A 24,248-nucleotide genomic window follows, 5' to 3' on the forward strand; every position below is an offset into this window, starting at 1 on the left:
TGGGGATATATGTTATATTAGAAGGACATTGTGGCCTATTGTTAGCATACGTCTCCTTGACGTGTGTTGGTCGCTATCTATACCTTCGGATATGAACCTAAACCATTTACTACTGATGTCGCTCGTGATAATTCTGCACGCCAGCTGGTTAGACGCGCCTTACACAGAAACGAAACGTAGATTACAGCCAATATTATGGAGAATTTGAAAAGTTTTATAATGTGGCTGCGAGGGAATGGGAGGAATGACCTGCATTTCGAAATATGCACTCGTAGTGCGATCCACTTAGGTGTATACCAACGTTAATAGCGTGTGTTCGATCGGCAGACACCTTTCACTCCCAGATTAAGGCTCTATATATAAGTAGTATTTGTATCGATGCTGTATAGGGTATTAGACGATTTAGCATTTCTGACAACGTAAAAGATACTACAGTGGGCAAAGAAACGACATCGAATTAGACAACAGAGTCTGCAAACCCGTGAACCGTTTCATTGGCATGAAGACGCCTTAAAAGGCATTAGGTTTATCTGACGCAAGAAGCTATAACAAAATCCGGAATAAAAGATCAAAATAACTAAACAAATGAAACAAACCAACGAGCCACTGCTTCTGTAATCCTGGTGTCATTCCGGATGTGAAGCGCCTTCACAAATTGTGTGGAATGCGAGCCAAGGGTGGAATATCAGTCGACATCTGATAATTTGGAACACTAGCGTGTCTTGTGGCACTTCCTTGCGTTGGATAAGCCTGTGGTTGGTTGTCATGCAGAGCCGCGGTCTGAGGATGAGCTTCTATTTCGTACATCTGCCCATCGTTGTGTGTAACTGAGTTAATAGAATCGAGTGAAAGGCACTGCCGCTTCACCGGGTCTGTACAATAACTATAATGATGACTCCCTGCAACTCCAGGTGCTGTGTGACTTCTAAAGATATCACCGGGCATATGCAGTGAAGCGCGATCTTGAGAACAAGGAGGAGCCGGCTGGGTACAATGCTCCAGACGCGGTGGGACTGATCGCTTTATCAACGACCGCAGCTTCTTTCGCAGCCTCAGTTTTACACCCTGGTCTACGAGTGATTTGGACAGAGGGGTTGACTCCGCCATTCCAGGAAAGCTCTTTCGGCGAAACACGGTGAAGCGGTCCGAGATGATGGACTGCAAATGAGTGGCGGCACCCTTACCCATTTCGAAGAGTGTGAACTTTAGGCGAAAGTCTCCTTCGACTTCCACCGACAGGTCCCCAAATACGAAAAGGCCCGTCTTGTTATTATCCTGGTCTTTCAGCTCGTGAAGTGACGATACTAAAGTACCAGTCAAGTTCGTAGATGGCGGCAGTGTGCCATCTGAGGGATTTGCCAAGCTGCAGCACATAAAATAGTGGGGACTTTCTAGATAGTGCTGCGCGAGGTAACTTGCCTCCGCTTTTACTCGGACCTGCACTACCGGTGGGGGGTCGACTGGCCTGCGTTCTCTCTCCCTCCCACCGGCCATGCGTGCCTGAGCGGGCTGCTGTCGGATGATTAACTCAAACTCCGAACCGGGGGACGACATCATGAGCAGGAAAGGTTGAACACTGAGGGGTGCTACTAAGAGGAGTATAAGTTAACGTCTATGGATTTGTAAGGGTGAGATATTGAACGAGACTAACTAAAAATAATAAAGAGCTAAAGGGTCCAGATCGGGAATATCCGTAGAGAGGGTTGCCAGGAACCATAAACAAAGGACTAAGATACTCAGGGAAGACGCAGAAAGGCAGATTCGGTGGTTTTGCAACAAAGCCAACATGAGCTGCAAAACTTTGGAGTTTGCTTCCTGATCTACGCAGTCATAGCGTCAGAATGACATTGGTATGACTATCTGATCTCTGCGACGGTAAGCCAAAGCCGCTATTCTGCATTTCCTTTGATTCATTGGGCAGGCAGCATGATCTAAATTACTTGGTCTTCGTCAATGACTAACATCACGAAGTCGTTTGGTATCTTTCCATTTTTATAGATGGCGGTTGAATCCTGGTACAGGACGGCACAATCAGCTCGCCCAAAAAGGACGCGGGGAAAGGAAAGCTGGTGCCAGGATCAAACTGCAATAATGCTGTACGGTGACTTTGGTGTTTTAATTTCATTATAAACCTCCTCTTTCTGAATTCTTTAGGTTATAACAAGGTAGCAAGGTTAGGGTATTTTGGAGATAATGTGCAGGGTGTGGAAGATACAGGATCTCTTAGCACGAAATGGTATAACTTTTTGCGGGGGCCTAATGGGCAGAGGGAATAGTATGTTGAGTATTCAAACTTTTGGCAGCTCTCCTTAAGGTCTCTTGTGCCAATTGATCGTACCTTGAAATGGCACTGATGAGGGCGTCAATGCGAGGCAAGACTTAGGCCAATGTATCCTCGGGTGAACAAAGATCAACCACGCAGAGCTTAAGACCGCGATCCTGGATGTTACTACCAGCTTCCTTTCGAGTACAGCTTGGCTTGGCTAAAGCCTCCACGTCCTGTAGTGACATGAGTTATTCGGGCCATTCTGGGAGCAAATCATCAAAGGGCACATATTTCTTGGCCTCAACTAAGCGATCGGGAGGAGAGCTATCCGTTTCATTAATGGCCCCTAGAAAGAGGACGCGAGGCAAACAAAACCTTTTCGCAATGAAAGATAAGTATGATATGAAAGACTGAAGTGTCTCAAGGATTCTGTGAATCCCTATCTATATTCCATTCCGTAGTATAAATCATATGTTTGTATACCGGACGGCCCTCGGCACCGCACGATAGAAACTGGGTTCCCACGGCATAGATAATCTGAAATACAAAATCAAGGCCTGTTCCCGGTGTTACAATTCAAATCTCCCTTGGATGTGGCTTCTCAAATTTCAACCACTTCTCCGGCACCTCATGTATCCGTCCTGTTTCCGATGCTTCTGAGAACCACTCACTAAATTCTCGATACTCACGCTTCGTCGCGCCCGATCCCGGACCCAAATCGAAAAATCTTCCATCTAAAGGTCCGAATCCAGTTGGCACCATATCTGCTGTACACTGATCATTCAGGATACAAATACCGCGACCAATCATAGCGTTCATAGTTTCGACATAGCGCTTTACAAAGTCGGTAGAGGAATCGCCATCTTGTCGTGGAACATAATTCTTTACTTCGCTTTGGAGGATAATAGAATCAGGATCAGTGCCTTCGGCGATAAGACGGTCGCGCTCCTGACGCGCCGAAGTCGCGTAGTCTTGGGGAGTCTCATAGACCATAGGCTCGTCATCCGAGTAGTCTCTGGAGCTCTGAGCTGATTCGGAGTGCATTATACCCGAGGGTTGGTGTTGTTGCCCGGACATTATAGGTGTTGCGGCAATATCCTTCATCCTCAAACCGTTCTAGTCTTCGCTGTAGCTTTCCTATGTCGAGGGAACTAAATAATGGATAAAGCCCTGTGGAAGCATACAGAAAACCTGGTCTGGTTTGAGGGGTATAAATACGTTGTATGCTGACAAAGAGGGCTCAACCTGCATAGTTAGGCAGCACTGCTGTATGTAGTAGCCTTGCGCCACAACAGGGGTTCCACTGTGGAAGCACTCAATGGCTCAGATAAACCTTTATGCCGATGGTATTAAGAGAATATGGGTTAGGACTCCATCGGAAGGTAACGTGACAAGGCTGAGCGGTGCATAGTTATAATACTCAAGGAGCGAAAATACGTTCCTGTCCAGAATCCAGAATATAATTCATATCGATGGGTTTATTTAGTACGAACGCAATCTAGTACTCCAGGTTCAGTCTGGGCCATTTCCATATATATAGTACGTGACTGTAGTTCTATGTGTCAGATCTTTCTTGCACTGCGCTTGTGCGTATTTGTGGGCAGGTCAATGTGGACAAATCCCGGAAGGAAGAACAGTAACTTCAAATTAAACAATTATTAGAGCTAGCATCGCTGGGCCAAAGACACCGTAAATGAACATGGCCTGACTACCCAAATGAAATCCGCACCTGCAAAGGCGAATGACTATCGGATGTATGCTGTTTGTCGATGGTCTGGCCCCACCAGACATTGTCGAAACCATGTATCGTTTGCTCTGTCCATACCGCTTCTAGTAGCGGTATAGCTGTGCTGAACATGTGGTATCTTGTTCTATCATTCCAAGATGCACAGATGTCCAGGATCTTCCTGCGGGACGAGTGATCTCGTAGTTCACAGCCCGCAAAGAAGAGCGGTAGTAAGGCCTGTCTGGAGACCATGCATTCATTGCGACAAGCAAAGACATGGTCCATGATAACCCTTGCGCGGTACAGAGTATGCATCGGGACACTCTGCCCAGGCGCCCAACGAAACACCCTGTATAGATACAGGAGGAGTCCATTCCTCCAAGCCTCTGCGCAGTGCATGTTGTCTACATCTTGCTGCATGCTCTCTTCGTCTTTAAAAGCGGTGGCGGGGGAAATGTGATGCCATGTCTCGAGCGATCTTTCAATTGCTGACAGGACCGTGGCGGCCTGTGTTACGGGCGATCTTCGCTGTTCTGCAGCTAATCGGGCTACTTGCATCACCACCTTCACGAGACTGAGTGGACATCCGCATAGACTGAAAAAGTCCCACTCCTCGCTGTTGTATTTGAACAAAAGGGCTTCAAAATATTCATAAGGAAAAACACAATCTTCCCGGTTGACCAGGCTCGTGATCGCATCCCACCTGACCCGTCAGCTAAACCTCTTCGCATGGGAAGGCGAGTTTCTGATACCATAGCAGTATTCCTATTTGCACTTGTGTGCTAGCGGAAGCGACCCACATGTTTATTCCACCGCAAGCTTCAACAAGACCATGTGCTCCGAGAAGATGGGTACGCCAAGTTCCGAGGGCAGATTGGGTTTCCTAGAATAAAAGGTAAATCAGGGGTATATTTGACGTGTGCTAGGACGCGACCAACATCTAGTGAAAATAGTATGGCAATAGTGTCCAGGATAGCAGAGCTATGTCCAGGGTTTGTGCATGTGTTGAGATTCTCGCGGAGTGACTGAAGCGCGGCATGACGATGGATGTCGGTGGATTCGCTCTCGACGTGATGACCAGCTAGAGCCATCACCGCATGGATCAGAAACATTGGTTTTGGGCCGGAGCTTTCTCGGTACATAAAGGGGTTCATTTGCATATCGGATGTTAATGGGATTCGGCAAAACTCCATGTTATCTTGCAGGTCCGAATTAGCGAAGCATTGAAAAACTAGAACAGACATACACCTTTGAAGCACATTGTTGTACCGTTGACCAAGGGTGCTGTACAGGATACCAGGTGGTATGGAGATGGGGACAGACGGTTCTTCAGGCGGACCATTCAGGCCAAATACATTGGTATCAGACCTTTGAGCCTCGCCTCTGCCCAGAGAAGTAGATAAATGCGCAGGTATACATATATCTATGCTTGAGTGTCGATACGGCCGACGCTTGGTAGTCACACCGTAACTTGTACGTAAGTCCCGGCTGCTAATCGTGGACGTAATATAAAAGTCAGCAAATATTTAATTAAAGGAAGACGGATTTTCTTTTGCAGACCGTAAAGAGTGCTGGTCCTGAGCCGGATGCTCTACGATAAATTCCAGTTGGTGCGGGTCGGCATTGGGCCTGCGGGTCCTCGACCGTCTGACTGGTTTCTTGGACAACGAAAAGCCTGGCTGCCAAGAGATCTGAAATTCCCTCATACTAATGGATAGCAAGTGTCCGGCATTGATTGAGTCTGGGCAAGCGTACTTCTGAGGGCTCGATGTGCAACAGGTGACAATGGACCTGGATTAATGCTTAGTTCCGCTCCGAGATCAGCCTTACCTGTTTGGGCCACTTGCCTATTTAGGACGATTGCCCGTTTGGGTATTCCGGAGTCCACTCGACGCTCATGGCGAGATTAAAATCTGTCATGCGTCAGTCGTTGTAATAATTGCCAACTACTATTTGTACCTGAATACCTATCTGCTTTGTCCAAAGCTGTCAAACGTTCTAACGAATTGACGTTGACAGCTGATGTCTGCATCACCCGTGGATGATAAGTCCTAACGGATATTGTATGAGGGTATAGATACACTAGTCTACCAGAATCCTTTGCCACGGAAGAGAAACTCAGAGACTATTTGAGATGAATGGTATTGATTTAGCCAAGCGTTCGGACTCTGTGCCAGAAGGTTCGTCAGCCCCATGGATCAAAATTTCACTTCATCACTTACCCTGCTGACGATGGAATCGTAGGGCCAATCCATACCACAGATATTACAATAGTCAGTTGGAATGGGCCAGATGATCCACAAGATCCTTTCAACTGGCCTTCGTGGAAGAAGTGGTGGGCGACCGGACTAGGTCTCCTAGCGAGTTTCATTTGCTCAATGAACGGAACGATCCTATCTGTTGCCCACGAGGATATTAGTGAAGAATTCCATATCTCGGATGCAACATTCCCTCATTCCTACTGGTTGACCACTTCCTGGGGCTTAGGGGCCGCTCTGTGTCCGCTGATCCTATTTCCTATCATGGAGGACTTCGGAGTCCGACCTGTACTTCTCAGTACCTATTTTGTCTTTGCTTGTTTCCTGGTCCCAGTGGGCTTTGCCCATAACTACGTGACATTGATCATTGTCCGCTTCATCAGTGGTGGATGTGTTCCACTGATGAGTGATGCAGTTGCTAGCATGGCGTCGAATGTCTTTCATGGCGATCGAGCCAGAAGCATCCCGATCAGTCTATACGTCACTATATATCTTGGGTCAACAAGCATAGGTCCAGTTATCGGCGCAGCGATATTGAAATTCCTCTCTTGGCGCTGGATAGGCTATATGGAAACAATCTGGACAGCGGCAGCCTTCCCACTCTTCGCTCTCGGTCTTCCGGAGACTCGAGGATCAGCCATTCTCCGAGTGAAGGCCAAATCCTTCCGTTCGGACGGCAAGAACGCGTACACAGCAGCAGAGCTCGAACTAGACCGTACGCCATCGTACCAAGTTGTCATCAAAAGTATGAAACGACCACTGTATATGCTCGTCACTGAATTGGTGGTTTTTGTCGCTGCGCTGTGGGCAGCCTTCAGCCTCGGAACAATTTATCTATTTACTCAGTCCGTCGAGCAGGTTTATGCCGAACTTTATGGCTGGGATGCTGTGAAGGCAGGCTATGTCCAAGTTGCTATTGTAATAGGCGAAATCCTCGGCTGTCTGATTTGTATATCTACCGATCACTGGTATCATGACTCCGCATTTCGAAATATCGAGATACCAGGCGTGCCTATCCCCGAAGCCAGGCTATACTCATCAATCATCGGGGGTCTTCTTGGTGCCACTGGAGGGATGTTTGTATATGGATGGACTTCATATCCCTCCGTACATTGGAGTGCACCAACCGTCGGCCTGGCGATGGTGGGCTTCGGAACCACTGCCGTTATCATAGGTAATGCAAACTACCTCATAGACGCTTATAGTAAGTATGCGGCCAGCGCCCTTGGGGCGGTAGGCCTTGTGGAGAATATTGCCATCGCATTTCTTCCGCTCGCCACTACAGCCATGTATACGGTTCTCGGATTCCAGTGGGCTAGTTCAGCCCTTGCATTCGTGTCTCTGGTACTGGTTGCAACACCGCTTGTGATGCTCCGATGGGGGACGGCCATCAGGTCTCGAAGCCCGTTTATGAGAGAGGCTATTATTGATAGGCGAAGGGGGAGCATCCAGACAGGCAATATATGATTGCAGTCACTGATCTTCACTATATTCTACTTTCAAAAATGATGCTGCTAGTGGAATTCAGAATACGTGCACATGGGTTGACTAATTATTTGGTAGTCGGCTCGCAAGCTCCATAGTTCGAGATCTTATTCCATTTATAGTTGTTGCGATCCTACTATTTAGTTTACCATAGAGCTGCCTGTTCTTCATCTCCTGACCATGGTGAATACAGAACGGCTCAAAAGCCATCATGCGAGCTGAACACCAGCAGGCAACCCAAACACCTGGTTATTGACTTCGAAGCCACAAGCAGAAATACCTTCCCCCTCCGTCAAGCAGTTGCCGGTGTCAAGGTTCTTTAGATTCCCTGTGGTTACATAAGACCATTTCTGCGCACCATCCTCTTTGCACTCCTTTAGGGATATGGCTTTATCATCCGCCGTCAAACATTTCGATGGATCAGACAATGTGCGGATCAACCCCGATGCGTCAACTTTCCATATCTGCGATTTGCTCCCATTGCAGGATTCAAATCCCACGGATGATGTGGTGCCCGTCAGGCACTTTCCGGAGGCCGTGTTAAAGATGATACCGGTGGGTGTAACTGCAGAGCACTTTTGGTCGATTTCTATTTTGTACACAGCGGTCGCGTGTGTGTCTAGCTTAACATGTATAGTATCTTTGATGTTCTGGGTCGACCCATCCCACAGATCCTGTGACTTGTATGTACAATCGGTGGACAGGCCGAGTATATCCAGAGAGATGTCTGTTTCGGCTGGATCGCTACCATGGTTGAGGATGGTGGCTAATCGGGAACCGTCGGCAAGACTACGAGTCAAGATATCGAGGGAACTATCCCGGCTCGCTAGTGTTGCCTGTTGAGCTAGTGGATCCTGATCAACTTCAATTAGGGCTTGATTCGTCAAGTACTTTAAGTCTTCGGATGATAAATCAGGGATATGGGCACTGATGAACAAGGGTGCCGAGAAGGATGCCCAAAGTGCGAATTGAGATCGCTTTTCGTCGAGCGAAAGTCCCGGATGGTCAGAGATCAGGAAGTCAGGGTCATTGTAATACCCAGGACGTTGATACCGAGCCACCAGCGTGTTGAACCTATAGTTGGTCATGATGCTGTCCCAGGCACTACCTTCTCCACCGTAGACGATAATGTCATCCGAGTGCCGGGCGAGCTCGCCGTATTCAGGAACCCAGTCCATGACCGTATGCCAATCAGTGAGATTGTCAGTCATGGAGAAGTACGCAGGCGCTGACTCGGAGAATATTAGTGGCTGCTGCATCCTGCTGAGTATGTCGTGCCAATGGCTGTAGAGGTATTTGTATTCTTCCTGCAAGTTGCGACCCTCCTTCGGATAGACGTTACATCCATCTAATTTCAGATAGTCGATGCCCCATGCCGCGAATGTTTCGGCGTCAATTTCCTCGTAACCCTCGGATCCAGGATAGCCACCGCAGGTCAGGTTCCCTGAATCCTCGTAGATGCCAAAGTTGAAGCCTTTAGATTTGACGTATTGCCCAAGCCAGGGAAGACCGCGTGGGAACTTGGTGATGTTCCATTCAAGTGACCCATTGTCCGCGCGATCATAGTTCATCCAGCAGTCGTCCAGATTGATACGGTTATAGCCCGCTTCTAATAGACCGGTGGAGGCCATTGCGTCCGCAGTGTCGACGAACAGTGTCTCATTCAGGTCGCACATGAATCGGGCCCAGTTATTAAATCCCATAGGCGGCGTCGGCAGTAGGCTTGGATTTTCAATGGACGCGACCACCTGGGCTGGCATGGTACTAGCCAGTGCGGTCGCTAGAGGTACCCAGCTCGTTGTGAAGCGCATATTCTCGGGTGCCTTCTGATATATATACAATTAGCTCGGCAAGAAGACAATTCGCCTATGAACATCTATGTGATACTTCTATCTACCATGGGCGGCATCATGGGACTTGGAGAGTTATAAATCATGCCATTGTCAACTCGCCCGATAAGTAGCGGGGTAAGAAAACACCGATTGATCCGTCAGCTACTACATATAGCCAGGGGGTGAGGATATTAATTGGCCGACTCCGCCGATCCCCGCGCGATATGGACGATCTACATTCCTCCGATGGCACCTTCAGTGACCTTTGCCGTCGGGTATATGCATTGATACGTGTACACACTACTACGGTAGTATTAATATGTAAGGAGAGGTCACATCTGAGGTTATGCTACCTCAATCGGTATCCTGAGTAATGTACCTTCCCTACTAGAGCTCACAACACCCCAGTCGGTTGGGCTTAGTAAAGACTAGACGGCGTACTACCATTTGGTTTACCGGCCAAGAAAAATATCCATGCATAGTTAACTGCAGACTTTCATATATCGTGTCTTTTCTCTGTCTAGGAAGCTTGTCTGTCATCCCCAAATCGCTTATGCCATCCTGATTAGTGTTCCCCGAGACCACCCCCGTACTTGATGCAGATCTGTCGCTCTGGGTATATTTTTTCCCTTATAAATTTAGAACTGGATCACATGATTAAACAACACAATGTGCCCTATTTTACGTTGTTGGTGTATACATGGATGGGTCCGTCCCTACGGAGTAATTGAAGGTACAAACTAGAGGTCCTGCAAGTGCCTCTTGACATGAGATAACTTGCACTTCCAACCTAAAATACCAAACAACCACTTGAAGTATGCATTAGCCTAGCAGAAAATGCGCCAGAATCCCAGCATAATAATCCGCATCATCTATCTGATCAGCCGCGTCCCGATCCTCTTTCGACCACGCAGGATTATTGACCTTTTCAAGAACTGCTTTGGTGGTAGCTCTATCAAACTCAGCATGTCCTTGATATGTGAGCACTCTATTTGGCTGAAACAGGCCCTGGACATTGCAGATATCGCTCTTTCCCAGTATTATCCAACCTGGGGGAAGAGACCCAGCTGACACAGCCACTTGATCCTGGTGTATGAATTGAATTTTCCGTTGGACAGCAATGTCCCCATTCATAAATTGCGGAAAGTAGCTTAGAAACTCGGGTTCAAAGTCAACCCCGCGCACACCTATTTCCCACCCCTTTGGATTCTTCTCGATCCGTACGCCACAATCTTCTAACAGTGCCAATGCAATCACCTGGTGTCCGAAACATGAACCGAACAGTTTAATATGCGGGTGATTGTTATACACATCTGGGGTGATGTTAGTCTCGTGGAGAATATATCTTCTACGAAGGGTAAACTATACCTCGTAGAACGTCCTGCATCTGTTTTATCCAGGGATGAGGATCGTAAGTTGACTTTGATGATCCGGTGATAATTATTGCATTTATGTCGGCGAAAGATGTTGGGAACTCATTGGTGGTACAGTTATAAATTGCATACGATATGGCGATGTTCGAGGTATCAAGGCGCTCTGTATTATAGTATAGTCCACGTTCGATGAGGTTTTTAAACATGTCAGGACAGGTGCGGCCCTGGATGGGCTTGAGACAGTTGAAGATGGCAATGTGCATTCTTAATTACTGTGTGGGTCAAGTGTCATAAGTGTGTCAATCAGGTGGGTATCCTGTTGTGTATTTTGCTTGTCAACAGGTGACAGATGTGATCTAACCGGGAAAAAAAAAGTTCTGGGGTCAACGATATTTAGGTAGGGAATGGCTCCATTTTATAGTGATGTGGGGAATAAACTAATTTAGTGATGGCCAGTGAAAGCCCTTTCCGTGCATAACAGGTTCATGTATACCTTTCAAGGACTCTGGGCCTCTAGCTTGGCCTTCTTGGCTAGATCATATCTCTGACCCTGATCTATTTCGAAAATATAAGTAATGGTAATATATAATGTCCTACTTCACTTGTTTATAATTCAGGAAGGCCTCGTAGAGAAGATGTCATGACGTCTTATCTGCGCCCCTTATGAGTAGCGAGGAGCTGAGCTACGTGATTAAACGATGAATTTAGCAAGGAGAGCAAAGAATACCGCCAAGGCCAAAGATTCTTGGCATAGGATTGTCAAGTAACAATTCATTTCTACACCACCATCCCAAGCTGAAAGAGAAGTCCCCCTCATCTATTGTTTCTCGATATCCACGAAGAATCTGTAGTGGAGACAACCTTCTGACTCCCAATAGCAATGACACTCTCCATGGCTCTGTAGTCTTCCCAGGGACAGATTCCTAGACTCGCTTACTGGCTGTGAACGTATGTAACCGAGAACATTCATACTTTATGCTAGACCTCAACAATGATGCCCATTCCTATCAGAGGGCTCATACTGATATGATACCCGTTCCTGTCTATATCCTTCCCTTCTAGAAGAGAAGGATTAGTATCTCCAGACAGGAAAGGCTGAGTGTGAGACTTGCCGACTCTTGGAACCATGTACAACGGGCATAGGTATGATCTTTTACCTTTGGTTGACAGTTATAACCGGATTGTTGTCTACAAAACCTGTGCCTCCGATGTTGATGTCTTTCGCAGGGGGCTTCCACATGTTCCCGGAGTTCTCCTGTTTCACAACTATTTTGCTCTTGTTGTTGATCAACTCCTACGGTTGGGGAACCTGTTGATGTATGGCCCTATTCAGGCCATCACAATCATTGCAATTGCTGTAGTAAGGCATCGCTTCTACCTGTACGTGGAGTGCGCTACTTGAAATGAGAACGTGAATGTCATATTCAGATATGTATCTAATCATCGGCTTGGACGTCGACATTAACTCCTTCCAATCCTCTAAGTTCACCAATAGCATCATCGTCCAATCTAATCGACCGGTCAGTTCACAATACCATACCAAGCAGGATATTTCCATTTGGTGAGTTTTCCATTCTTCCCTCCTCTATAAAGGTCAATACTTACTGTGGAAGCAATATCATTGGAGGCATGTCACGAACTATCGGGTATGACCCTGGCGGAAAGCCATTGCTCTCAAGGACCCTAACTCATAATATTAATCAAAAAGCGCTTATTGAAGTTCCAGTTAACATAAATAGTCTTACTGGTGGACCGGGGAGCCATCATCATAAAAGATTTCAGGATTCTCAAATGCAACGACTACCTGGTCAAGACATCAGCACTGAACTACGAACAGGTCAAGTATTGTAGTATTGCTCCATGACATACAGGCATTTTGAAGGAATGTTTCGATGTTTGCGAGGGATGGTTGATGAAGATTTGGAGAGACGACGGGAGCAACAAGTCGGAACGAGATACTTGTACCAATCTTACAAAGTCAAATCGGTTGTTGATGGCGTCATGTTTTCACCCTCCTATATGCATGCCCCTCATTTTAGCCCACCTGAGATCACTGCTGGCTCCAATAAAACCTTCTGCCAGTTGACTTTGTATCTCGGTAGAAGATGTGTCAGTGCGTTAGGTGGGGGAACTTCAGCTCTTGGCAGATGTGTTTCCTCGGATGGGAAGGATCAACATCTGTTGTTGAACCCATTTAGCCTACTCAAGCAACCGAGAGAAGCCAGGGAGTATGGCTTATCCTAGGATTGACTGTATCATCACTTGGTTTTCTACCAAAGCACACCTACTTCTCTCATATAGCGACGATATACGAGTTCCATCGACACAATCCTATGTAACCATCATGTAGTTGACAATTGTACATGTTCCCTGCACAGGAAGCTTTTTCATCACCTATAATCGCTAACGTAGCGTACACGTGTCACTGCACAGTCTTAGCTTTGCGTGAACACGGGCGTTTGGTCATTAGGACCCTCAAACACATTGCGCCAGTATTCCGATACGCGATCACAGATCCCCGACTTGCCCCTCCAGGACTCGAATACATGCTCCAAGTTACAGCTAACCCATTTGATCTCCTCCCAGTAGCTTTTCTCGGCGACAAGCCATGCCCTCCCATCGCTACCATCCGGCTTCAACGTCGGTGCGGTCTCCCACTGATTGCCGAACAGGTGCTCTGCGGGGTTAAACTTGGGATAATGCGCATGGACAAAGAACACCCGAGGAGCCTTCGCGACAGATGGGTCTTTAATCCGCCATTTCCCTTCGCTGGTCAGTCGGTAATCTTCGATCGGGTCCGCTTGAACCATGGCAGATCCTGAAATACCCCCGTCGGGCTTCGCATGCCCGACAGCGGATACCTTCTCGCTGACCGTGTAGAACGGCTCGCCCATGGCAGCTGCGGCCTGGATGAAGGTTTCCTTGTCTCCTTCCCCCGGCGCGCCTTGCGAAAGTAGCATGAAATAGTGCGACGGCCCATAATAGTTGTAATAGGCAGCTAGCAGCAACGTCAGGAAGTGAGTTTTCTTCGAGATCAGGAACACCCCGGTTTCTGAGGAAGCACGCTCCGTCATCGATGGAACGGACTGTCGAGATATATTGTAGTACAGAGGCGAGGCCGTCGAAGCCCAGAAGTCCGGCCAGGTAACGAGACCGGTTGATGTAAACGGCTCGTTCTGCAATAACGACTCGGGCTTATGAAGCGGGAAGCCATCTGAGTCCATCCAGATGACATTCTCGAAGGAAGAAAACAACACCGCAAAAATCTTCAATTGGTAGTGCGCGATCTCCTGTGTGGAGTAGCCTTGGCTGGCCTCAATGTCCGAAAGAATAATGCATCTCGCGTTATACTGAGGAAGGATTTCTGCACAGATCTTGGCCTCATATTCTGTTGCGTCCTTCACGAAGAGCTCCACGGGTAGAGTTGAGCCAGTCCGTCGAAGCATGCGCAATGAAGTGACAAACAGCGGAAGGTATGACTTCCCGGCGCTGGACACGATGCCGCTGGTTCCAGGGTTATAGGCCCTATCTATATTTGAGCTTCTTATTGCATCCACGAACCTGTCATGCGCGCTCTGTAGCGGTCCTTGGATGCGCTCGGAATTGGTAATAAGGTCCGGCCGAGACACGCCTTTCACGGCATTAAACGGAATTGCTCCGGAACTGTCATCTCTCTCGGGGGAAGGACATTCCGGGGCATGGTCCTCTAACAAGGAGCTGAGTTGTTGCCACAGGAGTGTTTGTCGCGCTTGGAGTGACGAAGGTTCAATAGCTTCAGAGAATTCCACGTCTGCTTTCCAGTACAAGTGTAAGGAGTAAACGATCAATAGCGCACTAAGTGCCAAAATTCCGATCTTGTATCGAACACTCGGATGCATGATGCCGAATGGTGAAGATTGTCGCTGGAAAGAAGCGCTCACGTAGAGGTGGGTCCGGATTCACCGGCAAGATAGGAAACTGGCCAGAACAAGAGACAGGGTTGACTACCAAAAGCACCTGGGCGTGTCTGCCCTACAGATTCGGTCGAGTGAAAAAGGAATCCAATCATTGCCTACTTGGTAACGGCTGGTTAGCCGCGGACGATCGGTCATTCAGGTGCCACAGGGTTAGCAACGGAGTGTAGCCGCGTCAGCGCCGGTTCTTGACGCGGATATGACACAGTCCGTGCCAAGGTCGATGGAGAGATGTTTCAGCCATGGGTCCCTTCCGCTTAGTGTCTTTAGGTGGGGAATTGAACCGATACCCTAAGTTAAAATATCCATCACTCCCGCAGCTAGTAACAAGTAGCGACGTACAGAGTAGCTTTTTGCTACTTTACAGTGCCGAGTAAGTCAACCGTCGGGGAGTTATATACAAATTACAGAGAACATCTCTGTAGGTAGACAGAAAAGCGGACGGGACAACGCTCCTCGTGGTGTATTTCATTTTAATCAAGAGCACGTCTAGTCGCAAAGCTGACACGCGGCTGGGCTCAAGTGGTCAGAACATGGTTAGATAGTTTCTTATCAGATAGAAACAGTCTAGCAAGCCATCCACAGTCCAGAAATCAAAATATCTTCGACTGGTCGACGGTAGTCGAGGCTTGGCACCCGACTCGGTATTTCCGAAGCTGGTCTCGGACACGATTATCTAATCCAGTCCGATTGGTTGGCGCCTTCGAACGATCATCCTTGATTGTTTTTTGAACGCTGTCATGCTGTACTGTATAGTATCCCTGTATTATGTTACCCAAGCGCGTATATCTTCCACATGTAGATTATACAGGTGCAATCTTGGACTGTCTGACCATTGAAGAGTCATATCGTAACATAGCACAATTCTTGTCAACTGATCTAGCTATTTTTGTGTGCATTCCTTGTTTTCCTTCTCACAAGATAGCCAAAAGATATTAACTGCGAGGAATAGTCAGGCATAGTGTGTTGGCTACTAAGCAACCCTTATAATCACTCCGATGCCACAGTCATGTACTTTAGAGTATGTATGCTAAGGCTAGAAACTGGCTTTTATCTCTAAAACTCGAGAGTTGTTTGGAACCATAGTGTGACGACATGAAAGTTGATACTAATCAAGAGATATTTTTTACTTTTCAACCAATTTCCGGAATTGTATCCTGGGGTGCGATATTCCTGTTGACATTACTGTAATGTAATCTACTCCTCCATTGCTTCTACATTCACCGGACGATCTCCTTACTGTAGGTGGTACAGTGACTTATATAACAGTTCAATTGACTTCAGTACTGGAATGGCTGAATGCATGAGATTCCTACCTGGTAGGATGGTATAATTAAGAAGACAGATAAGGCAATACTTGGCCAGTTTCAGATATTTCACACCCCATTGTATCCTAATTATATCAACCCAACTAATAACTTTATTCTCATTAGTATGCCTATTCCTAGTCTTGACTTTGGACCAGAATATCAGCTGGAGGAAGGGCGTTTCCGTCTTGGTCAAATGATGATTCCCAATTATTTTCTAGTTCCTGCTTGAAATCGTCTTCACTAAGGCTGGCTGATGTTTTCACACTAGACAGAATAATATGGTTAATCAAGGGCTTGATTTCCTGTATCATCAATTGATAGTTAGAGTATAACGTACATCACAATAAATATCCAAGGCAAATCCTGTGGACTTCGGTCATGTTTAGCACTCTCTAACTTGATATCATAGTGAGATAGTGCAGTCTGGATAGCATCGATGACAGGACTTTCACTGTGCTTGAAGAACTGGTTAGATATATACTGTCTCTAAAATCTGTAATTGCTTGCTTGAGAAATTCTCACGTGTCTCCTGGCTGGCCGAGAATTTTGTATTCAGGGTCCTCGGGGGTTTGGACCATCACCATCTAGAGAAACAGATAGTCAGACCGATAAGGTACTTTCATTATTGGCTATTATAATAGAGATCATACAAAACTGGTCTAATGTATAGTTAGCGAAAATTTCAACAATCATCATATATATCTGGGTTGTACTGACAGGCATTTTGGTGTTTGTCTAGAATTGCTAGAATAACAGAAAAGAAGTAACGGATGCAAGAGAAGGAGAAGAAGAATTTGCTGCTATCAAGGAAGGTTGTAATTAGTCTTTATCCATCCAAGAAAAGAGCCATTACGAGAGCAGAAGCGCATTTTAGCTCCCCCACTGTTATACTGCGCAATATCATGTTCAGCTGATCAATGTTAGTAGTCTAGGCTGATTCGACGGGCACGAAGATCTACCTTTAGCTCCCATCGTGTTTAGTTGATCCATCATATCAGTAGCCTATAGCCATTCAGGATCGGTGGGGAGAATCCACATTCATCTCTGTTCCGCTCTGTTAGCTCCAGTCGCTCCGGGCTATCTTCACACACTAAAGACAGTTCGGAATTGGACTCGACTGTTGTCCGTTGGGGTCTGTGATGACTGCCAGGGAGGACATTGATATTAATTAGCAGACACGTTGCTCCACTTCTGGGGTGCCACGGATCCTTTTGTTTTTTCAAAGAGCACTACCTTCTCTACATAGAGCTATTCACGAACATCATCACGTACGCCATCGAGAGTCTCCAACATAGCTCCTCCCTCGGCATATTTGAGAAGTCTCTACCGGTGTGGATACATAGTTTGAGCTTCTTGCCAAGACAAAATAGATTTCCCACATCAGAAGCTGTTTTTGTATAGGGTCACAGTCAACACCAGCACTGTCAAAGCGTTTTGTTAGATGATAGGTCAACTTGTCCGCGTTCGTTCACAGATGCTCTGACTATAGTATCATGGGATCTCGCCCGTTGCTTACGGCAGATTTTTCGATAAATATCATTTTCAGCCTTTTGCTTTATGTTCTCCCACTGTAAATCGGGTGCTTTAACCAGATCTTGGTCGGTGTCTATTGACACAGTTCGATTGTTTAGAGTTACCCTCCACTGAATTCTATAATAAAAACCGAATGTTTCTTGAGATTATATTGTACTTCTTTGTTCGTCTTGGAAAAGTCCTCGTTGACTAGTCTGGGATTAATACAAGGGGATGTAAAACGCATCAAGGATATATTCGAGAGATACACAATAGAGTTTATATCCAAGAATCAGGGGGTCTAACAAGACCTGAGTCTAAATATTATTCTCTCATAGCACTACACACCACTAAGAAGCCATATATTAGCCTACACCACATAGGCGTCCCACTAGAAGCAGTTTACTACTGATACACACACAATACATCATTTCTATCACTTTACAGTTCAATACAATACAATCAGAATTTGTGGAATGTCATCCGTTGGTACAGGTATTGTCCTTGTGTATGTACACTAGTGCCTCTTGGCATTAGGGCTCGAAAAACAACAAAAGGGTATAGAGGGATGAGCAACTGTAGTATGAGACTTCATGACTTGTCTGAGCCAGGTGTCATTTTTGCATGCTGAAGGCGTTTCACGAAGCCCGTCCCATAGTCTCTCATTTCATGTTCAAGTAACAGGTGTTCATGCTGACTTCTGTATTTCCGAGAGGTGCTACGTGCATGCGAAATATATATTGATCTTGGTAGGCTGGCCACTTTGTGCTCGACAGAGCGCATCAAGTATCAGCAATATCCAATGTTGGTAATTACAAGAGAGACACAACGTACGATAATCAACAAAGCATGCGTATGGGGTCCGACAATAGGTTCGATTTGGGTTTTCTAATTTCGGTTAACCAACCGCAGTTACAATGTCTAGATATGAGCCCAATTTATGAAGGAAGTCGGCCAGCTAAATATATAACCCGGTAGATTGGGTAAAGATAGATGCACCGGGTTTGAACTACACTTTCTTCGTAGCTCTAGTCAATGCTTGAGATCGGCTTGATACTCGCCACAATGCGTTTAGGAAATTTAATGTCCGCTGATAGTGTTCTTGCTACTCGAGAGAGAATGTGGGTATGGTACATTCCAATGCTCAATAACTCCCGTATAACCGTCAACCAAGTCCAATCAGGCCCTGTAGATAACCCATCGTAATGAACCAGCAACACTGAAGAATAAGATCTGAAACTGCATGGAATCAAGAAGGATCGACATCGGAACCAAGCCAGCGACCTTCCGCTTAGTAACGACAGCTCGCCTTCCTAGTGCGGGCCGTAGTAGGGTGCCATAATCCTTACCCTTCTCGATGCCAGGTGAGGTAGCTCCACTTCCCCACAACAGGCTTGTACTGTGGGGGAAGACTTGTGTGTATATGTACAGACGAGGAGAGAAATTATTGCGGGCAGGATGGTTGTAGGACCCGAATTAATGCCATTACAGGATATTCAACGCCTGGAAACGACATAGATACATAAAGAATGTACGGAAGAAGAGATGATGTTTATATACCATATGTCTTTTTGTAGAAATGGTCCTGAGACGTTGGAGCGCTAGATCATGCAAGCCGCTGCACGGTCACCGTTTCTGCATTTGCGATACCTGCGTTCTCCACATCATCGGAAGGTCTCTTGTCTCTCCGGGAATTGCTGAGCATGGACGTGCATTTTTCCCACCTATAAAATCCCCCGTTGCGCCCCTGGGACACGGATATTGTTCAGGATCAAACCAGTTATCATCTCCTAACGGGCATTGATATCTCTTTTGGTAACCTATTTGACATATAGCCTACTTCTTCAACACTCTCACTGAAAATATAGACAAATACTCAACATGCTAGGTAAGATCTTGGACACAGTCCAAGGGAATCCTGTGCGGGGTGTTTGTGGTCTGCTGGTGGGATCTCTTCTCATATTCTGGGTTGTACCTTTTCTATACAACTGCTTCTTCTCCCCGTTGAAAAACGTACCGGGCCCTTTCTGGGCCCGCTTCACCATTCTCTGGGAATTTTGTCAGTTGATGAAAGGCCGCTCGCATGAGGAATATATAAGTCTGCATAGGAAATACGGTCAGTACTGGCGAGATATCTTCAAAGGAATACCTGAATGGTGATGTTAAGAATAAGCAATAGGCCCGGTGGTCCGTGTCAGCCCCAATAGGTACAGTGTCATCGACCCACAGGATGTGAAGAAGATATACGGCTTCGGTGCGGACTTCCCGAAGTCCGAATTCTATGACTCCTTGGGCGACCCAAAGAACATCTTCACCGTGCGGGACAACGAGGACCACAAAGACCGACGAAGGAAAGTTGCATCCCTGTACACGATGTCGGCCATGGTAGCCTACGAAGACGCAGTCGATCGGATGACAACTCTCTGTATCAAAAAGATGAGCGAGCTTGCCGCGAATCGAAAGCTAGTCTCTATACCCAAGTTCATGCAATTCTATGCGTTCGATGTCATTGGAGAGATTACAGTAAGTGGGATATAATCCATTGCACCGTGCTTCTGTTTCCTCGTAGGCAGTTTCCAAGGCTAATGGATTGAATTCAGTTTGACCAAAACTTCGGAATGATGGAGAACATGGGCGACACTCAAGGCATTATCAAAGAGCTGCATACAATGAACAACACGATTGGTATCATGGGTTTATTACCCGAATTACAGAGTACATTCCGAGCAGCACAAAGAGTCTTCTTGCGGGGTACATCTACCGGGAAACTGACTGAATATATCTGGAGCCAGTACTGGAAGCACCGCAACACCAACAGCGGCGCCAAGCAGAAGTCCCAATACGACACCTTTCTGCGAAAGGTACTTGAATTGGAGGCTGCTCACAAAGTTGGAGTCGATAATGTCTTGGACTCCTGCGGATCGAATATCGGCGCGGGTTCGGACACGACTGGCCTCACTCTCGGCGCCGCTTTGTGGTATATCTACCGCAATCCTGACAAGCTGGCTAAGCTGCGCCAAGAGATTGATACCATGACTGCAGAAGGTCGCATTTCAGATCCAGTGACATACAAGCAAGCCCAGGAGATGCCGTACCTCAACGCTGTCATCAAGGAAACCCTACGAGTGCATCCTGGTGTCGGCACGATATTGGCAAGAGTTGTACCGAAAGGAGGCATGACTCTTACTGGAGGGTACTATGTACCCGAAGGAGTAAGGATTCCTATACCCCCATTGGAATCCTGCTTTCAGGTACGCTAACTCTGATCACTATATTAGACACACATCGGCACGAATGCATGGCCCTTACACTACAGCGAAAAGGTCTATGGCCCTGACGCCGATCAATACCGACCCGAACGCTGGTTGGAGCACAAGCCGCAGCCTGATTACCGAGATTCGATGATGTTTGCGGTAAGTCAAACGCCAAATAATATTATTGTTTAGACATCGTTTGGCCGGGATTGTTGAAACTAACATCAACGTTTCGCTCTCGTAGTTCGGCAGCGGGTCTCGGACCTGTATTGGCCGCAATATTAGCCTCTTGGAGATTACCAAGGTCTTGCCCCAGATTGTTCGCAAATTTGATTTGAAGTTCGAGCAGAAGAAGGATCCATGGGATGCGTGGTGTGCTTGGTTCGTGTACCCGAAGTACAAGTGTTGGATTGAACCACGGAAGCCTGTGGAAAACGAGGCTTAGGCCTTGGTCATAGCGGTTGGGCCGCAAAAACGTAGGGTTGTGGGTGCTTTTTATATAGCGATTGATCTACCCCCTCACCTCGTTACTATTATCTTTTGTCTACTGCTTCTGTTTATTTCGCATCATGGAATCAATCCAAGCTCATCTTACATGCTTCTTGAAATATAGGAGGTTTCCTTCTTTCTCCTCAGTTATCCTCATAGCAACCTCATCTTCAGGGTCACATTGATGACTACATGTCTACAGAGGCGAGACGAACAATTCTCTGATATCGCTGAAATATGTGTAAATTTAAAAACCAAGTCCGAGCAGCGCTGGGTTAACGTTTGATGGGAAAATATATCTAGGAACTACAAGGGAATATTATTTACGTCAGTGGTTGCATAAAATGGCGTATCATGAAGAGGGTAAGCAACTATAAAAAAATAATAAAAATAAAAATAAAGAAAGCAATTATAAAAGGGCCAACCGCTGACTACCACCATTAAGTGATGTGGACATCTAACAACCGCCATTAAAACTTCGTGACTCCATGTGACCCATACCACCCCCTGATTCATTTGGGTGATTATCCTCTACCAAGTTAGCACGCTATTCAAGTGTCATCCTGATTTCCCTTTTGGCATACCACCAAGATTCAAGCAAGAAGTTATAGCTCGGCCTGGTGCATCCTAACAGTAACCCGATCAGCCGGACAGCTGGTGAGAGTGACACCATAGCGGATCTGCCGATTAGGGTAGACATCTTCAATGGAATCAAACCGCTGCAGTAACCGCACCAACACATAGCTGGTATTAATAAGGGCAAACTGCTGCCCGATGCAGGTTCTCGGTCCGCCGCTGAACGGGATGTGCTCCCAGATGACCTTACGACCGAACCACCGGTCGGGATTGAACTCCTCGGCATCTTCACCCCAAATATCCTTCCGGCGTTGTAGGACATAACTGCTATAAAGGACGGGTTGACCCTTTTGGAGGTACACTGGCGACTTGCCGTCCTTGCCGCCCCCCGTAGGTAATGTGGTGTCTTTGTTGGCACACCGGCGGTTGAAGGGTACGACTGGATGGAGACGCAAGGTCTCGTTTATGAAGTGTTGCAGATACTGACAGGACTTTAGCGAGGAAAAGTTGATATCGCGCGGCTCGCTGTAGGTGCCGAAGTGTTCGATGATTTCTTTACGGAGTCTCTGGAAAATGTGTGGGTGACGGGCGAGAAGAAGGATAGTCCAGCTCAGCAGTGAGGCAGTGGTATCACGACCGGCTAACAGGACATTGATACACTCGTCCCGTAGCTCGACGGGGTCTGTCGTTGTCGCGGTGAGCGCATCCAGAAAGACGTAATGTGATCGGCCTTCTAGGTCTGCGGGCTTTTCTGTTTGTTGCGCCCTCTGTAAGGCTGAATGAACATATCCGTCGACGAGGTCATGCACCACGCGGATGCAGTTCCGAAACTCCTTGTTGTTAACGACCCAATACAGGCGCTCGAAGCGGAGTCTAGCAGCTAGGTACCATGCGCACCGATCAAAGCTGTTGAGAAAGCTATCTGACATCTCTCCAACATCTTCTTCCAGGGCAGCTACCTGGGTGTCGCAGCTTTTGCCGAAAAGGAATTCCGTGGCCGAGTCGAGAGTCAGACGGAAGAAAATGGTCTGGATGTCAACGTCAGATGTCCACCCATTTGATTGTGTCGGTATCGCTCTCAACGCATTCTGAATATGGCGCTCTTCCATCTCGAGATTATTGATCTGCGTGCGTGTAAACTGGGGCCGTAGTAGTGATCTTGAATGAGACCAATCCGCACCGTCCGAGATAAACTAGATCCAAACGAAGTCCGGATCAGTAACTTGGAGAGAAAGGAGAAAAGTAGCCAGGAACACTCACTATTCCACGACCCATCACAGGCGCTCCTGCGTTGCGGCGCATATCGCCCAGACCAAAGTCATTGAATTGAGTCGCCAACATGGCTTGGATGTTCTTGGGATCGACGGTGAAGAAGTTTTCTCGACCCGCCTGACGCACACGAAAGGTGGAAACATATCTATTGTGCAGACTGGAAAGTAGATCAACCCGTTTCTGTGATAGCTCGGGGAGAAGCTTGTCTCGATCCGCTTGTAATGCTTCGAGGAGGGTGGAGATGCCGAAGGGATCCCGAGTCGGATACAATGGGGCCTGTTGGCAGTTTAAGCTGCGAGCCCTGTGTGCATGTCGCCATGACGAGTAGAAGGAGAATAACAGACGGGCCGCAATTATGGCGGCCACGAGAGCGGGAATGAACCATGTTTCCATTAGGGTTGTACGACATTCGGCCATGGTTCCGACCCGACACATGTAGGGTTTGATTTCAGAGAATGATCTGCAAGACTTGAATCAATAGCCTGATCGCCTACCCGAGATAAACTTATATATTATATACATATTTGCACACCAGGCTATAATAAGAAGTCCCTCGTGAGTCTTCTGTGATGTTCAAGAACATCCGATGATACCCAGTAGCTCATGGAGCGCCTGAAAACTTTACCTCAGCCATTCATGGAAAACTGAGACAGGACCAGGTTTACACAAATAGCCAGTTGTGGCATTAAATCACGGGCGGCAGTAGCAGTAGGAGAGTGAGGTACAGTTGTTTAGGTTGATTCCACTACGACCATTTAACAACTAAGCCTGCGAGGTACTTTGCCCACGGCCGCATGCGGACCGGAGAATTATGATCATACGGTTATAACAATAGCATTGCGTAGCAGGGTACCCTGATTGGCCTTAATTGATAGGGATCTACATAAGCGCTACATTATACTTACTCTGGCGGTGTATAGCCGTTGCTAGATCCTGCTTGGC

The 24,248-nt window shown here is 47.0% G+C and overlaps 10 protein-coding genes across 10 annotated transcripts; 2 read left to right on the top strand and 8 right to left on the bottom strand.

Annotated features, from left to right (window-relative positions):
* Nucleotides 1-648: 648 nt before the first annotated feature.
* Nucleotides 649-1,554, bottom strand: BDV37DRAFT_289232 (velvet factor-domain-containing protein; the record flags this gene model as incomplete). The annotated part of the gene is made up of 1 exon (XM_032088416.1): nucleotides 649-1,554. The coding sequence occupies one exon, from the start codon at nucleotides 1,552-1,554 to the stop codon at nucleotides 649-651; it is 906 nt and encodes a 301-aa protein (XP_031934970.1).
* Nucleotides 1,555-2,670: 1,116 nt separating this feature from the next.
* On the bottom strand, nucleotides 2,671-3,426 carry BDV37DRAFT_265161 (uncharacterized protein). Its single transcript, XM_032083749.1, has one exon. The coding sequence runs from the start codon at nucleotides 3,368-3,370 to the stop codon at nucleotides 2,843-2,845; it is 528 nt and encodes a 175-aa protein (XP_031934971.1). The 5' UTR covers nucleotides 3,371-3,426; the 3' UTR covers nucleotides 2,671-2,842.
* A 501-nt stretch (nucleotides 3,427-3,927) lies between these two features.
* On the bottom strand, nucleotides 3,928-5,720 carry BDV37DRAFT_265163 (transcription factor domain-containing protein). The gene is made up of 5 exons (XM_032083750.1): nucleotides 5,553-5,720; nucleotides 5,239-5,483; nucleotides 4,931-5,190; nucleotides 4,745-4,875; nucleotides 3,928-4,695 (listed from the first exon to the last, which is right to left on the bottom strand). Exons 1-5 carry the CDS (start codon nucleotides 5,696-5,698, stop codon nucleotides 3,975-3,977), a joined length of 1,503 nt encoding a protein of 500 aa, XP_031934972.1. The 5' UTR covers nucleotides 5,699-5,720; the 3' UTR covers nucleotides 3,928-3,974.
* Nucleotides 5,721-5,965: 245 nt separating this feature from the next.
* BDV37DRAFT_50435 (major facilitator superfamily domain-containing protein) lies at nucleotides 5,966-7,831 on the top strand. The gene is made up of 2 exons (XM_032090785.1): nucleotides 5,966-6,172; nucleotides 6,237-7,831. The coding sequence occupies exons 1-2, from the start codon at nucleotides 6,127-6,129 to the stop codon at nucleotides 7,715-7,717; spliced, it is 1,527 nt and encodes a 508-aa protein (XP_031934973.1). The 5' UTR covers nucleotides 5,966-6,126; the 3' UTR covers nucleotides 7,718-7,831.
* aglA (putative alpha-galactosidase) lies at nucleotides 7,784-9,747 on the bottom strand. Its single transcript, XM_032083751.1, has one exon. It carries the CDS (start codon nucleotides 9,544-9,546, stop codon nucleotides 7,945-7,947), a length of 1,602 nt encoding a protein of 533 aa, XP_031934974.1. The 5' UTR covers nucleotides 9,547-9,747; the 3' UTR covers nucleotides 7,784-7,944.
* A 629-nt stretch (nucleotides 9,748-10,376) lies between these two features.
* Nucleotides 10,377-11,309, bottom strand: BDV37DRAFT_265170 (type 1 glutamine amidotransferase; the record flags this gene model as incomplete). Its single annotated transcript, XM_032083753.1, has 2 exons — nucleotides 10,936-11,309; nucleotides 10,377-10,880 (listed from the first exon to the last, which is right to left on the bottom strand). Coding segments are annotated over exons 1-2 (754 nt in total), but the record flags the coding sequence as incomplete, so codon positions are not given.
* A 1,067-nt stretch (nucleotides 11,310-12,376) lies between these two features.
* BDV37DRAFT_289237 (uncharacterized protein) lies at nucleotides 12,377-12,815 on the bottom strand (the record flags this gene model as incomplete). Its single annotated transcript, XM_032088417.1, has 4 exons — nucleotides 12,377-12,449; nucleotides 12,546-12,623; nucleotides 12,686-12,744; nucleotides 12,810-12,815. 4 exons carry the CDS (start codon nucleotides 12,813-12,815, stop codon nucleotides 12,377-12,379), a joined length of 216 nt encoding a protein of 71 aa, XP_031934976.1.
* A 544-nt stretch (nucleotides 12,816-13,359) lies between these two features.
* BDV37DRAFT_265171 (alpha-mannosyltransferase) lies at nucleotides 13,360-15,016 on the bottom strand. The gene has a single exon (XM_032083754.1). It carries the CDS (start codon nucleotides 14,816-14,818, stop codon nucleotides 13,376-13,378), a length of 1,443 nt encoding a protein of 480 aa, XP_031934977.1. The 5' UTR covers nucleotides 14,819-15,016; the 3' UTR covers nucleotides 13,360-13,375.
* A 4,580-nt stretch (nucleotides 15,017-19,596) lies between these two features.
* Nucleotides 19,597-21,414, top strand: BDV37DRAFT_276758 (cytochrome P450; the record flags this gene model as incomplete). The annotated part of the gene is made up of 5 exons (XM_032085622.1): nucleotides 19,597-19,831; nucleotides 19,895-20,238; nucleotides 20,316-20,927; nucleotides 20,994-21,128; nucleotides 21,214-21,414. The coding sequence occupies 5 exons, from the start codon at nucleotides 19,597-19,599 to the stop codon at nucleotides 21,412-21,414; spliced, it is 1,527 nt and encodes a 508-aa protein (XP_031934978.1).
* A 649-nt stretch (nucleotides 21,415-22,063) lies between these two features.
* On the bottom strand, nucleotides 22,064-23,723 carry BDV37DRAFT_276759 (cytochrome P450; the record flags this gene model as incomplete). The annotated part of the gene is made up of 2 exons (XM_032085623.1): nucleotides 22,064-23,227; nucleotides 23,295-23,723. The coding sequence occupies 2 exons, from the start codon at nucleotides 23,721-23,723 to the stop codon at nucleotides 22,064-22,066; spliced, it is 1,593 nt and encodes a 530-aa protein (XP_031934979.1).
* Nucleotides 23,724-24,248: the final 525 nt, after the last annotated feature.

The sequence above is a fragment of the Aspergillus pseudonomiae genome, assembly GCF_009193645.1.
Source record: "Aspergillus pseudonomiae strain CBS 119388 unplaced genomic scaffold BDV37scaffold_147, whole genome shotgun sequence".
In the NCBI taxonomy this organism is placed as follows: Eukaryota; Fungi; Ascomycota; class Eurotiomycetes; order Eurotiales; family Aspergillaceae; genus Aspergillus; species Aspergillus pseudonomiae.

What these genes read in the sequence shown, in the direction of transcription:
- BDV37DRAFT_265163 (XM_032083750.1), bottom strand. Translation starts at nt 5,698, where the DNA reads ATGAGGGAATTTCAGATCTCTTGGCAGCCAGGCTTTTCGTTGTCCAAG. An exon ending in CCATACTATTTTCACTAGAT is followed by an intron (nt 4,876 to 4,930) that starts GTTGGTCGCGTC and finishes CTTTTATTCTAG; the next exon opens with GAAACCCAATCTGCCCTCGG. An exon ending in CAAATAGGAATACTGCTATG is followed by an intron (nt 4,696 to 4,744) that starts GTATCAGAAACT and finishes CTGACGGGTCAG; the next exon opens with GTGGGATGCGATCACGAGCC.
- BDV37DRAFT_265171 (XM_032083754.1), bottom strand. Translation starts at nt 14,818, where the DNA reads ATGCATCCGAGTGTTCGATACAAGATCGGAATTTTGGCACTTAGTGCG.
- BDV37DRAFT_50435 (XM_032090785.1), top strand. Translation starts at nt 6,127, where the DNA reads ATGAATGGTATTGATTTAGCCAAGCGTTCGGACTCTGTGCCAGAAG. An exon ending in TTCGGACTCTGTGCCAGAAG is followed by an intron (nt 6,173 to 6,236) that starts GTTCGTCAGCCC and finishes ATGGAATCGTAG; the next exon opens with GGCCAATCCATACCACAGAT.
- BDV37DRAFT_265161 (XM_032083749.1), bottom strand. Translation starts at nt 3,370, where the DNA reads ATGAAGGATATTGCCGCAACACCTATAATGTCCGGGCAACAACACCAA.
- aglA (XM_032083751.1), bottom strand. Translation starts at nt 9,546, where the DNA reads ATGCGCTTCACAACGAGCTGGGTACCTCTAGCGACCGCACTGGCTAGT.